At 56.6% G+C, this 13956-nt stretch overlaps 1 protein-coding gene across 1 annotated transcript; it reads left to right on the plus strand.

Moving 5' to 3' along the window:
- The first annotated feature begins 1182 nt into the window (after nucleotides 1-1182).
- KPTN (kaptin, actin binding protein) lies at nucleotides 1183-8230 on the plus strand. Its single transcript, XM_060083797.1, has 12 exons — nucleotides 1183-1467; nucleotides 1866-1948; nucleotides 2052-2136; nucleotides 2231-2285; nucleotides 3497-3572; nucleotides 3694-3767; nucleotides 3981-4090; nucleotides 4189-4266; nucleotides 5060-5135; nucleotides 5879-6014; nucleotides 6101-6283; nucleotides 8004-8230. The coding sequence occupies exons 1-12, from the start codon at nucleotides 1245-1247 to the stop codon at nucleotides 8130-8132; spliced, it is 1308 nt and encodes a 435-aa protein (XP_059939780.1). The 5' UTR covers nucleotides 1183-1244; the 3' UTR covers nucleotides 8133-8230.
- Nucleotides 8231-13956: the final 5726 nt, after the last annotated feature.

Genomic DNA, 13956 nt, shown 5'->3' on the forward strand with positions numbered 1-13956 from the left:
TCCTTTCTTTTCACCACCCTCCAGATCCAGTCTGCCTTTGAGAACTCTCCACTCAGGTCTCTTATGCAACAGTGTCCCAGGTGCTTGGCAAAGGGCCCGGTACATAGTTTTGGGTTCTTAACATATTTACTAAATGCTCGTTCCATGTCAGGCCTTGTGGGCCAGGCGTCGGGGATTTGACTGTGACCAAGGGAGATCCAGTTACTGCCTTCACAGATCTTGCAGTGTGTGTGCGTGTTTCTGCATGGAAGGGGGTGACAGAAGATTACTCAAGGTGGCCAGGACAGCCAACTCATGTCTTCTGGAAATAACATACAGGTATACATAGAGTCCCCAAACCCTTGATGCCCTTCTGGAGACAAGTATATACAGGAATCCCAGAAGACCTCACCCTGTCTCCACCACTTCCTATCGTATCAGTCAAGGGACTTATTCTCCCCAAGCCTCAATTTCATTCTCCAGAAACGGATAATAAACCTCTTTCCAAAGTTGTTGCAACAGTTTATGGAGATAAATTCATACAGTGGTCAATAAATGCTGAATAAATGAACGCGGGGTAACAAGAGCAGCGTAGTTGTGAAGATTCAATGAGATAATCAGCCAACATGACTGATAAAGTAGGCTTTCAGTAAAGAAGGTGGTGGTGATTGGCCAGGACAGATAGCTAGAACTTTTTCCTTGGGGTAAGAAGAATGCATTTCACCATTTTAAAGGTGATGTGATTAAAACAAACTATGGAGCTATTGTGTTTGGGGTCCAATACTGACTGCTGCTTCTAGCTGTGTGATCTTAGACAAATTACTTTACCTGTCTGTGCCTCAGTTTCTTCATCGGTAAAACATATCATAGTACCTACCTCAAGCCTGCCTGTGAGTTTTAACTAAAAATTGATAGTTGTAAAGCGCTTAGAACAGTTCCTGGCACGTAAGGGCTATATTGAGCATTAAGGTTCTTATTCCGCCTTCCGCACCGCCCACAGCAGGGGCCACCACCTCCCGTCTTCAGGCCTTAATCTGCCGGCGGTAGTCACCTCGGCCCTGAAAAGGACCAGGCAGGAGCGCGCAGGCGCATTGAGGCAAAGTCTGGTGGGAAGCCCAAGCGGCCCGGCTGGCAGCCATCTTGGTAAAGGGCAGCGTCGACAGCTTCTCTACGTAATCAGTCTGCGCGACCGGTCGGTGCCCGCCGGTCCATGGCGTAGAGCGGGCAGCAGCGGGGGCTACGGGGACCAGTGTTTGAGGGGCGTGATGGGGGAGGCGGCCGTGGCCGCGGGGCCTTGCCCGCTGCGCGAGGACAGCTTCACACGCTTCTCGTCTCAGAGCAATGTGTACGGGCTGGCGGGCGGCGCGGGCGGGCGCGGGGAGCTGCTGGCCGCCACCCTTAAAGGCAAGGTGCTAGGCTTCCGCTACCAAGACCTCCGACAGAAAATCCGGCCCGTGGCCAAGGAGCTGCAGTTCAATTACATTCCCGGTGCGTGGCGCCATGGGGCTGGGGGCTTGGAACGTAGTGCTGAGAAGGCTTCTGAGGCTCTGTCTGAGCCAGGTCACCAGGATGGGAGAATGGGATCAGGGTGATGGTGATCGAAGGGGGTCAAGGCTGGTAATCTGGAGGCATTGGGGTCAGAGGACAGGGCTAATAGGGGCCTGAAGTAGTTAGGGTTCAGGATTCCTCAGACTCAGAAACCAGGATCCCTGCTACCATGGTGATGGTGATGGTGATGGTGATCAGGACTCACACCGTCCCAGAGGTCATGATAATTTGCGGTGGTCAGAGATGACTGAGTCCTAGAGGTCAGGGCTTACTGTTGATTGGGAATATTGGGATCACGGGTCTGCCTGAAACGTGAACTTTGAACTATCCTCTCCCAGTGGACGCAGAGATTGTCTCCATCGACACCTTCAACAAGTCACCCCCAAAGCAGGGCCTGGTGGTGGGGATCACATTCATCAAGGTACCCAGAGCCCTCCACCTACCCATTTTGTCCTCCATACTGAGTCTGACCCATATCCCTCTTGCTGCCCCTACTCTCCCCTGAGGCCAGTTTCCTCTCCCAGGATTCGGGGGACAAGGGCAGCCCCTTCCTTAACATCTACTGTGACTACGAGCCTGGCTCTGAGTACAACCTGGACTCCATTGCCCGTAAGTGTGGCCTGGAGGGAAGGAGGGATGGGGAAGGGGGTTGGGGGGGAGCTGTCAGGTCTCCTGTGCCCATCTGCCTGTGCTCCCCCTGCAGAGAGCTGCCTGAACCTGGAGCTCCAGTTCACTCCTTTCCAACTGTGCCACGCAGAGTAAGTAAGCCACAGGTGTGATATAATAGGGAGTGTGTGTGTGTGTGTGTGTGTGTGTGTGTTGGGAGGGCAGAGGCTGTAGCAAACTGGAGACCACAAACCTGCCTATAGACAATCAGACTAGTTTGTTTTTTAGAGCATCGTGCATTTAAGGTAGCCATGGACCAGACTTGGCTGATGGGCTACCATTTTGTTATCCCTGAACTAGATAATTTGAGAGTGAATTGAGCACCTGTGCTCCAGATGTGTAGAATTCTCAAATTCTAACGATCTAGATTTGGGCATTCCAAGACCCAGAAATGTCAATTTTTCTAGAGTTATAAGCTCTGGGATTCCAAGATTTGAAAGTTCTACAGTTTGATGATTCTGAGATTCTGTAATATTAAAGCCCTAACATTGTCATATTCCAAGGAGATAGAATACAGATCGTCTAGAATACTGATGTTCTAGAATCCCAAAGTATAAGAATCCCATTCTAGAGCTCTGAATTCCAGAACACCAGTGTTCTAGGAGAGGGGTTGGCAAACTTTTTCTTTTAAGGTGCAGCTTCGGGGTCAAATAATCTCTATCACAACTACTCAAGTTGGCCACTGTAGCAAGAAGGCAGCCATTGACACTGTGTAAATGAATGGGTGTGGCTGTGTTCCAATAAAACTTTATTCACAAAAACAGGCCGTGGGTTTTGGATATGCCCTGCAGGTCATAATTTGCCAACCTCTGGTCTAGCAGATGAGAGTTCTAGAAACTGAAGGTTCTAAAGCACTAATGTTCTGGGTTCTACGATCTGGGTATTCTACCAATTCTATAAATCTGAATATCCATGATGGCAATTTCCAGAAGTTCTAGGATTTCAAAGGAGACAGAAAACAGAAGTTCTAGAACACTGGGGTTCTAGGGTGAAGAGGTGCTAGTGTTCTGAGGTTCTGCAGCCCATTCTAGAGCTCCATGTTCATTCCTGAATCCGCATCCAGAATGAAGATTCTAGCAAGTGAGGGCTCTAGAAACAGAAGGTTCAAACGTGCTGAGTTTCTGTGATTCTGAGATTCTGTGAGGGCTAGTTTCTAGAATTCTACATCCTGAGATCCTAGCTCTGGATCCAGTGTCTAGAACCCAGAATGTTAGGGTTCTCGCAGGCAGGAGTTTCTGCAAGAGGACGGTTTTAAAACACACGGACTCTACCACACTGGCATTCTAGATTTTTCTGCTTTCAGGGTCCAGGTCGGGGATCAACTGGAGACCGTGTTTCTCCTGAGTGGGAATGACCCGGCCATTCATCTCTACAAGGAGGTGAGGCAAGGGGGGAGGCTTGGTGGGCAGAGCCCTGCTGGGGCCACCATGGGCTGGCACGGGGCGTAGTGTGTGAGGCTGGCCACTGACTCCAAGCTGGGGCGGGTCTTGGTTCCCCCAGAACGAGGGCCTGCATCAGTTTGAAGAACAGCCCGTGGAAAACCTCTTCCCAGAGCTCACGAACCTGACCAGTAGGTAGGAGAGGCCCTGACAGAGGCCAGTGGGAACCGGGGCAGGCAGCCTCAGAGAAATCAGGTGCTGGGAATTGACCCCTAAAGAAATCAGGCCCAGCGGAGGCCCAAGGCTCTACCGGAGGTGGGGTGCGGTGGATGCTTCTAGGGAGGTGGAGGTGGGGGCTGGGGCCTGGTGACGGCCCTCAGGCCCCTCTGTCCACCCGTCCACCCCCAGCGTCCTCTGGCTTGACGTGCACAACCTGCCTGGCACGTCCCGGCGACTCTCAGCTCTCGGCTGTCAGAGCGGTTATGTCCGTGTCGCCCACGTAGACCAGCAGAATCGAGGTGATGGCTGGGGCGGGGGCCCAGACATGGGGCGGGACGAGGCCGGCCTGGGGTGCGGGTGCTCGGGGCTGGGCCCTGAGTCCTCGCCCTCCACACAGAGGTTCTGCAGACTTGGACGATCCTGCAGGACGGCCCCATCTCCCGAGTGATCCTGTTCAGCCTCTCGGCCCCCGAGGGTGAGCTCCGGGCAGGGGGAGGCCGGGCTGCGGGCTCGGCTCCTCCAGCCGCATTTGTACCCCTCTCCCCACATGCCCAGCTCCCCACCGTCCCTCCCTCCCTCCCCGCTGTGTGCCCCACTCCAGCCCGGGAGCTACCATGTGCCCATTCCCTCCCCGCGATGCTCCTGAACTTCAGCTCCAGCTACTTGCCCCCGTGGTGGTCTGACTTGAGCTTTTACCCTGGAGTTGAACTTCTGCCTTTCCCTTGGTGGTCTGACCTTCACCGCTCACACTGTGACTTCCTCTGACCCCCCGTCTGTGGCCTCTTCACTCTGTCTCTTGCTGCCATCCAAGTCCAGCCTTTTCTCACGGACTCAGCGCTGTCCCCCCACTCGGGGTCTCCCCTTTCGCCCCACATGTTGATCTGTTCCTCTTACCACGGTCTGTCCTTCTCTGGCGTTTCTCGTGGCCTGACCTCTGCGGTCTGTCTGCTGCCCCTTCCGCTGTGGTTTATCCCCTGATGCTCTCACTGTGGTCTAACCACGGACTTCTCTGCTGTCACCTAACCTTTGTCTCTGCTACCCTGGTGGTCTAACCTTGGACTTTTTAAACTGTCATCCAACACCCCTCCCCGCTCCTGGCATCTGACCTCCGTCATTCGCTCGTGGTCTAACCTCTAACCCTCCGCCTGTAGCCCAATCTCAGGGGTCTAACGTGTGTTCCTCTCAGGAATGGACGGATGGGGGGCAGGGAGGAGGAGCCTGGAACCTGGCCCCTCACGCCTCCCCCGCCATTCACGTTCCTTCTCCAGAGACCGAGGACAGGCCACAGCGGGAGGAGTACAGCGTGCTGGTGGCCAGCATGTTGGAACCAGCGGTGGTGTATCGGTGAGGGCCACGGGGCACGTGGGTGTCGGCTGACCCCGTGCCTTTGCACGGTGATCTAACCTTGTCATTCTCCACAGAGAGTAAAGCTTTGGGTGCAGTGGTTCAGGGCTGGGCAGGTAAAGGTGTCCCAGGGAGAGGAGCATGAGTGTTTAAGTCTAGAACTTGTAGGGCATGTGCTGAGGCCTCGGGTGGGAACCGAGATGTCCAGTCCCCCTGGGGTAGGTGGACAGAGCATGTTGGCAAGTGTTTAACCACAGGCCCTGGTTTATAGGATCTGCCCGTTTCCGTGGCATCAGCACTCCCACCTCAGTGGATTTGGAGCCACCAATGTGATGCCAAGCCGCTCACAAAGTTTCTGAAAATTTCCCAGTCGGCTCCCGTGAGCCAGTGTGAGCCAGCTGTGCACAGCTGGTGGGCGGTGAAGGTGTCCGGGCTGGGGCTGAGCTCTCAGGCTTCAGGGGGCCTCGTGGGTGTCCAGACTAGAGACAAGGGGGTCACCAGAAGGAACGGTGTGGGTTTCCATTTGGGAGCGAGACGGTCCCACCTCCAGGGGACGGTGTGGGTGTCCAGATCAGAGACAGTTTGAGCTCCCCTTGGTGGATATGAGGATGTCTAACTTGGAAACGAGGGTGTCCAGGCTTTAGGAGGAACAGCACGTCCAGACCTGACCCGTGAGGGTCCGGTGCTAAGGGTGGCAGGCACCGCGGTCCACCTCAGTCTCCCCGCCGTGGTCTGACCCTCAGGGACCTGCTGAGCCGGGGCCTCGAGGACCAGCTTCTCCTGCCTGGCAGCGACCAGTTTGACAGCGTCCTCTGTGGCCTGGTCACCGACATCGATTTGGATGGGCGGCCGGAGGTCCTGGTGGCCACCTACGGACAGGTGGGACCGGAGGGATGGGGCTGCCGTGGCCTGTGTCCTCTGCCTCCTGCCTCTCCCCATGTGACCCCAGTCCCCTGCCCCTGCAGGAGCTGCTCTGTTACAAGTACTGCAGCCCAGAGCGCGGGCTCCCTGGGGCCCAGCGTGGCTTCCGCTTGCTGTGGCAGCGGAGCTTCTCTAGCCCCCTGCTGGCCATGGCGCACGTGGACCTGACCGGGGATGGGCTGCGCGAGCTTGCTGTGGTCTCCCTGAAGGGCGTGCACATCCTGCAGGTAGACAGGGGCCCCTGAGACGGGGCCTTAACACCCGCCTTATTGAGGGCACGTTCTCACGGGAGAGGGGCAGTCAGGCCTCGGCCCAATCCCTCTGGAAACTGGAGCCTGGGCCCCCCTTCGGGCAAGGGGATCATTGACTGCAGGCCCTCTCTTGGGGGAGGCAGGCGGTTCCTGTTGGTCAAGGAGAAGGGAGGTGCTGGGGGCACTCACAGCCAGGGGTGAAGGGGGCTCAGCCGCAACATCCGTCACCCCCAGCCCCCTGGCCTCCCTCAGCCTCCCAAACGTCTCTACTTTGTTCCGCCTGCTTTGACTGTGTCCCTTCCCTGTGGCCCAGCCTGGATCTGCCCCCGGGACCTGACCTGCACTCTTCCACTGCGCCCTAACCTTAGCCCTCCTACTGCATCCACCCTTTCTTCCACCTGTGGGACTGGCTTCATTCTGCCTGTGGTCTAACCTTCAGCCTCCTTCTCCAGCTTTCTGCCATAGTCTAACCTCAAACCCTTCTCCTTTGGTCTAACCACTGAACTTTCTACTGTGGTCACGCCCGTGACCTGTGGTCTCATGTCCAGCCTTCTCCTGTACTTTGACCTCTCACCCTCCGACAGCAGCTTAACCGCCCCTTACGGTTTAATATCCAACCATTCCAATGGCCCAGCGTCCAGCCTGGAACCTTCTGTTGTTGTTTAACCTCCAACTAATATGTCTGACCTCTGACCTTTTCACTACGGCCCAGCCCCAGCCCTTCAGCTATGATGTACCTCTGTTTCCTGATCTGGTGTTTGCCCACCCCTTCCCTCTGGTGTGACTCTAGGCCCCTTTCCCATGTGGTCTAACCTGGGTTCTTTCTACTGGAGTCTAACCTTACTGTCTCCGCTGCAGGCTTTGCTGGGGCCTTTTCCTTCAGTCTAGTCATCAGCAGAATGGTCCAGGTTAAACCTCATAGAGATAGAGGTTGGACCCCAGTGGAAAAGTCTGAGGTTGAACTACAGTACGTGGGACAAAAGTTAGACCCTCGAGTGAAACGGAATGAGGAGAGGTCTGAGGTTAGACCGCAGTGGACAGGGCTGTGGTCCATCTGTGGGAGAAGGGGCTTCCCTTCGGCTGTGGTTTCAGCCTCCCAACATCCCTCATTGTCATCTCTTTCAAGCCATTCCACTGTGATCTCCCTTCCGTCCCTTCTCTCAGGGGCTAACTTCAGACCCTCCAACCAGGGTCTGGCTCCATCCCTTGTGTGGTGACATATTCCTCTCTTTTCCACTTTGGTTTGCTCCTTCTCTGTCTTGTGGGCCTAACCTTTTCTGCCAGGACCTCACCTTTGTTCCCCCTGCTGTGGACTAACCTCAGCCTCTCTCGGGTAGTCAAGCCTCACCCCCGTATAACGCGAGCTCTCTTTTATGTTTTTCTGTTTGTTTGTTGGGGTATAGTTGTTTTACACTGTTGTGTTATCTCCGTTATGTTTTGATCCATCCCCGTCTCCTCCACCGAGTTCTAACCTCAGACCTACACATCTGGGGCTGGGCTTTGTCCCTTCCACCAGAAATTCACTGAAGGCCGTCCCCCTGGGTCTGACCTTTACCCCGTCACAGAGACCCATTCTAACCCTGCACGCAGACCTCCCACCGTGGCTGCGCTCTCAGCCTCTGGGGATTGGGGGGGGGGCGTGTAACCTGCACCTTCCAGCTGCCTCAGCTCCGCCCTCCTCTTTCGTTCCCCACAGCACAGCCTGATCCAGGCCTCGGAGCTGGTTCTGACCCGGCTTCGGCACCAAGTCGAGCAGAGAAGACGTCAGCCACAGAGGCTGGGGGACAGGGTGGGTGCCGGGCCTGCTGAGACCCCGGCCTCCTGAGCGCCCACCCGCTGCCCACCCCAGGCCTGCCACAGTTCCTTGGGGTGCCTGCCTCCAGCTCCTCATGGCGGGTGGGTGCATCCTGAAGGAGGCACTGGTCTCCCCAGACACCCCAGGGTGGTGGAGCAGTGGGTCCTGCTCTGGCTCCACCCCAGCGTGCCCTGTGACCCCCCCTCCCCTCTCTGTGCCTCAGTGTCCCCATTTGAAAATGGGATGATCCCACCCCACCCCGCCTCTATCCCCTTGAGACTCGGTCAGTGGTGATTATTTCTGTGTCCAGAGGAACCAAACTTGCACTTGTCTCCATTCTTTTGTTCGGCACACGTTTGATGAGGAACAACTGTTGCCAGGCTCTGTGTGGGGCGCCGGACTCACCCGGAAGCCGGACTCACCCGGAAGCATGGAGGGAGGGGACTTTAGGGACGGGGGATCCAAGGTCAGACTCAGCCGCAGACTGAAGTGGGATCATAGTGTAGATTTCAGAGGAAAGAAGGGAGGTTAGGCACTCCAGGAAGTTAAACCTCCACAGGAAAGACTGTAGAATAGAAGGGAAAGGTCTGCAGGGTTAGACCTCCGCAAGTGAACTGAGGTTAGACCCCAGTGGAAAGCTCTAGATCTGAGGTCAGGGCTCAGTGGGAAAACAAGGAAATTGAGCCTCAGAGGAGAGGATGTGGGTGGAAAGGACTGTCGTGGGGAAGCCATGGTCAAATTGTAGCAGGGGGTCTGAGGCCAGACCCCCTGTGAGTAATACTGAAGTTGGACCCTAGCAAAAATTACTATGGTTACACCTTGTGCCAAGAGCCAAGGTTAACACCCAGCAGAAGTGATCAATTTAGATCTCAACTGGGGGGTCCTGAGATGAGCCCCAGGCTACACTGTCCTGGAAAGGGCTAAGGGTGGGCCTAGTTGAAAAGCCCAGGGGATTGGGGGACCAGGAAGTGGGAGACAAGGCTAATTCCCTGCCCTGTGGCTGTAGCGATCGCTCCTCCTGTGGCCACTTCCGTGGCACCAGGAGAAGGAATTGAGGCCTACATCACAGGGACCAGTGGAGGGCGGGGACAACAGAAGAAATCTTGCCAGGAATAGAATCGGGTCGGGAGGGTGGGGGAGCAATTCCTGAGCGGGGTCCAGGCTGGTTGTGGGAGGGAGTTCCTTCCTTGCTGCTGCAGGGTTTGGGTGGGACCCCTGCTTCCTGGGGGGGAGGGGCAGGCACCATGGTCGTTCTAGCCATCTGTCTACCTCCTGCCATGGAAGCCCACCTGTCAGTCTGACCATCTGCACCAACAGTGAAGACCGAGCTACCAGTGCCCACAGTGGGTCTTCAGGAGCCTGGAGCCCACCAGTTCTTGGCCACCCGTGTCTTCACCTCACCTCCCAGAACCCAAGCGTGGGAAATCGCAGGGAGCCGGAGCTGGGTCGTCTCCCTCCTCTCCTGGCAGTGGGCATGGGCCATTGGCAACATCCAGGTCTCCTTCCTGCTGCCCGTCTGCAGAGGCTGAGTGCTCCATCGCCTCCTGTCCTGGGCAGGAGTGGGACCCTAGGGTGGGATTTGGGGCATTTAAGTAGTGATGTTCTGGGTCTGTGAAGTGTGTGCACGTGTGTGTGTGTTCACCATTTCAGGACTCGTGAGTTTGTGTTCCCGGTGCCTGCCCGGTCCTTCGCAGCTCGCTGCCTAACTTCTTGCCAGCCCCTCAGTCTGGGACAGTGTGTAGTGTAGCAGTTAAGGGTAGAACCTGAAGCCACACTTCACCACTCTGTGCCTCAGTTTCCCCATCTGTAAAATGGGGCCAGTAGCATTTACCTCACAGGGTTTTTAGGAGGGTCAGTTGTGCCAACATGTGTCAAGCACTTATTAAAAATGTTTATAACAATGCCTGACACGTGGTAAGGGCTGGAAGCCCCTTGTGAATGGCAGCTGTTGTTATTATTATTAATGGGTGCCTTTGTGGTTGTTTCTGGCTGGCTTTGTCAGCAGGCACAGCATGTGAATTTGGATCTGACTCTGGCTAAAAACATTCTTGCCCTCCCCCCAGTTCTGGGAGCCTGTGACTATTTGTAGCTGTTTTGCCTCGTTGGCCCTTGTATGGATCAGCGAGTGTGTGTGTGTGCGCGCGCGTGCGCGTGCGCGCCCTCCGCCGCTGTCCCTTACCTGTGGTGCTGAACCCAGAGGGTGGGTGGGAGGCTTGGGCTGCTTCGTCTCCCCCCACCCCACCCCCCGTCCCTCCTCTCTCCAGGCCCCGCCCCGGCTCCCCGCGCCGGCCTCCCCTCCTCCCTCTCTAGCCGACTCCCCCTCCCCCGAATCCCTCCCCCCTCCTCCTCTCCTCTCCTCCCTCTATCCCCTCTCCCTCCCCTCCTCCCTAGCTCTCCCTCTCAGTCCCCAGCTCATCCCTCCCTCTCTCTCCCTCTCTCCCTCTGTCGGGCGGAGTCGCCCACCACTGCCAATACAGTGCTGAGGGAACCTGTTCTAGGCTGTAGCTGCAGGTAAGAGACCCCCAGTTAGGAGGGGCTTGGGGGAAGGATGGTGTTACCCCAGGTGGGTGCAGGGGGGCATTTGAGGAGCCCGGAGCCGCTTCTCCCTGAGCTCCGTTATAGGGGATGGGGGGCTGCCTATCCCGGGCGCGGGTACCAGGGCCCTAACGTGCGGTAGGGGCGCCCCCAGCAGTCAACATCCTCAACCCCTCCTGCGCTTCAGGGAGCATGGCGGGCTGGGGAGGGGGTGCCTCCTGGGCACTGAGGGGCTGAGAACACCCCACCCTGTCTGGGGCAGCGCCCGCACTCCAGTTCTCCACCCCCGCTTTCCTGTGTCTGGGTCTCGTCTTTCTGTGTCTCCACATCTCTCAGGGGTCTCTGTCCTGCGGAGTCTGGACGCCTCTCCGAGTCCCTTTCCCTGTCTCCCTCAGTCTCACTCTTGTCTCTGTCTCTCTCTGTGCCTGGGTCTGTTGCGGCTTTCTGTCTCTAAGTCCTGGCTCCTCTCTGCTTTCCTCTTTCGCCGTCTCTCTGTGTGTCCCTCTGTCTCTGTCTCTACTGTCTCAGCTTTCCCGTGTCTCTGTCTCTGTCCATCTCCTCGTGTATCTTCCTCAATCTTCCCTGCTTCTCATCTCCATCTCCGTCTCTAGGACCTGGTCTCTGTTTCTCTCTCTCTTTCCTCTCCGCTTCCTCTCCCTGGTTAACTGCCTCCTACACACATTTGTCTCCGCCCCTGGCAAGGGGAGACCTGGGGGAAGAAGACCCGCCCCGCCCCCTGCTGCCGCCGCAGAGTGGGCTCCCCCAGGAGGCAGGGGGTCCCCCAGACTCCTCTTCCTTCCTCAGCCGAGCTCCCCGCATCCTCCCGGCTGGCGTCCGCCCGTCCCTCCCCTGAGGACAGAGCTCCTCTGCTCTCCCCTGCCTTATCTCTGGCGTCCTGAGGCCAGTCCTTCTTGCAGTCTAACCTGTACCCTTTGTAGAGGAGACTGAACCGGTCCTGTCTGCAATCTAACCTCCCATTCCTCTTCATATTGACTGGACCAGTCCCTGCTGCAGTCTAACTTCCATACCTCTTTTGCCGTTTGTCCATTTCTTGACTCATTCATTCTTTTGACAAGTACTGAGCACCTTTCCTGCTCCAGGCACAGCTCTAGGTACTGGGCCAGGCCAGTCCTTCCCGCAGTCTCGCCTCCATCGTCTCATGGTGTGCCAGCCCCAGACCTGTCTCCCAGTGGGGCTGGAGCTCAAAAGCTTCTCCACCGCCCCCTGGGGGCTCTGAGAGGGCCCTTCTGAGTCTAGAGTTCCCTGGCCGATACATCTTCTTCTTTTCTGTTGGGAAGGGGGCCCCAGAGAAGGCGGGAGAGATGAGAGGTGTGGGGCTGAGCATGTAGCCCACACTGTGATGGGGTGAGGTCCTCGAGCGCCCACGTGGGATTCCAGGTGGGTTAAAAGAAGCACCAGCTTAGGAGCCCCACACCTTGAGTTCCATCTTTTCTCTGCCCCTGACTTGAAGTTGCATGACTTGGCCAAGCTCTTTGCCCCTCCAGACCTCAGTTTACCCATCAGCGTACCATAGCCTGAACACTGAGACTGTGTGTGTCTGTGTGTGATCCCCAGGCTGGGACATTGTGTGCAGGCGGGAGAGCCTGGCTTACCCTGAAGCAGTAAGCGTGCATGTTTAGAAGGCCGTGTCCCCACCGACAGCAGGCAGCAGGCACCCCCTGCGCCCAGCCTGAGCGCAGTCAGGAACCATCACCCCCCTTACCGATATGAGAGACTTGAAGGAGGGGGTCCCACCTGGCCTGCCAGACTGACTGCCCCACCCCGCTCAAGCTTGCAGTCCCACCCTACAGTTGAGGTCTCCGAGGCCCCGAGAGGTGGGTGAGGCAGAACTGGGTCACTCACCACTGACCCAGCTGGCCACCGGCCCACGGGGGAGGGGAGAGATGGCCCCAGGAGATGGGGCCCGCCATCTGCCCTCCAGAGTCCCACCCTGGCCTCCACCTGATGCTTTTGCCCCTGGATTCTAAACCCAGATTAGGTTTCAGGGCTGCTCATGGAGCGAGAGAGGCAGAGGCAGGAGCCTCAAGAAGAGGGAACCCAGCTGTCCCAGTGACAGGGCTCAGACCTCTTGGTGGTTCATTTAACAGATATTTATCTAGTGCTTTCTCTCCCTGACTCCTTCTTCCCTAAGGCCCCAGGGAGAGGAAACCAGGTTTTGCAGGAAAAGGCATTGAACCAGGCTTGAGGACTGAGGCGGGAGGGACAGGTGGTTGGACTTGAGGGAGGACTTCCCAGGCCATGGCCCTTCCCTGAGAGAGGGAGTGAGATGCTATAGATGAATTCTTGACTCCCAGGTGGACCTGGTTTCTCCTGAAAGTTGGGGTGAGGGGAGGGAGGGAGAAGAGAGCGTGAGTCTTTGCCTTGGATCCTGGTGGGTTTGTAATTATGCCTAAGTCGTTGCTAATTAGGGGGCTGCTAGTTAGATGTATCATTAGGGGCCTTGCCGAGGGGGCTAATTGTGCGGTGGCCCTTTAAGAATCACCCCCGCCCCCTGCCCCCCTACACACACACACACACTCTTCAGGGAAGTTCTGCCAACATTTTGCCTCCATACCCCAAAGGAGCCAGCTCCCAATCCGTGAAGACATGGGTGTATGTTGGGGGCAGGCTGTGGGTTAGACCGTGAGAAGAACTTTTCAGACAGAAATGGACGTTACCGGGAGAACTGAGGCTGGTGGCCAGGAGAGGGGTCGGGGAGGGTGGAGGCGCTGAGGACTCCTGCCTTCCTCTCTCAGTCCCATTTTATAGGCTACGGGGTTACCATGACAACACAAGGGTGGGGCAGAGGAGCTGCAAGTCAGGACCACTCTTGGAGAGAAAAACTGGGAGCTGCAGAATGGGTGCTGGGGAACGTTGGGCAAGTTATTTAGCCTCTCTGAGCCTTAGTCTTCTCATCTGTGAAATGGCTGGGGACTCCCCAAAGTGGGATGGTGTCATTTCAAACAGAGTGGCCACGGAAGGTGACATCTGAGTGGAGAGCTGAAGGAGAAGAGGGAGCGGATATGTGGGGAAGAGTGTCCCAGGAAAGGGGAACAGCAGGTGCAAAGGCCCTGAAGCAAGAACTTGCCCGAGGAACAGCAAGGAGGTGGTATAGCTGGGGCCAAGTGAGGGAGGGGGAGAGAGAGAGAGATGAGGCCAGAGAGGGAATGAGGGGGCCAGATTGTGCGAGACCTTATGAAGCAGGGAGAGGACTTTGATGTTCTGAGTGAGACCAGAGCCATGGAAGGTTCTGATCAGAGGGGAGGATGTGAACTGATTGGCATTTTTAAAGGAGACCTAGATACAGAAATAGCCACTC

Source organism: Mesoplodon densirostris, chromosome 19 (genome assembly GCF_025265405.1).
Source record: "Mesoplodon densirostris isolate mMesDen1 chromosome 19, mMesDen1 primary haplotype, whole genome shotgun sequence".
In the NCBI taxonomy this organism is placed as follows: Eukaryota; Metazoa; Chordata; class Mammalia; order Artiodactyla; family Ziphiidae; genus Mesoplodon; species Mesoplodon densirostris.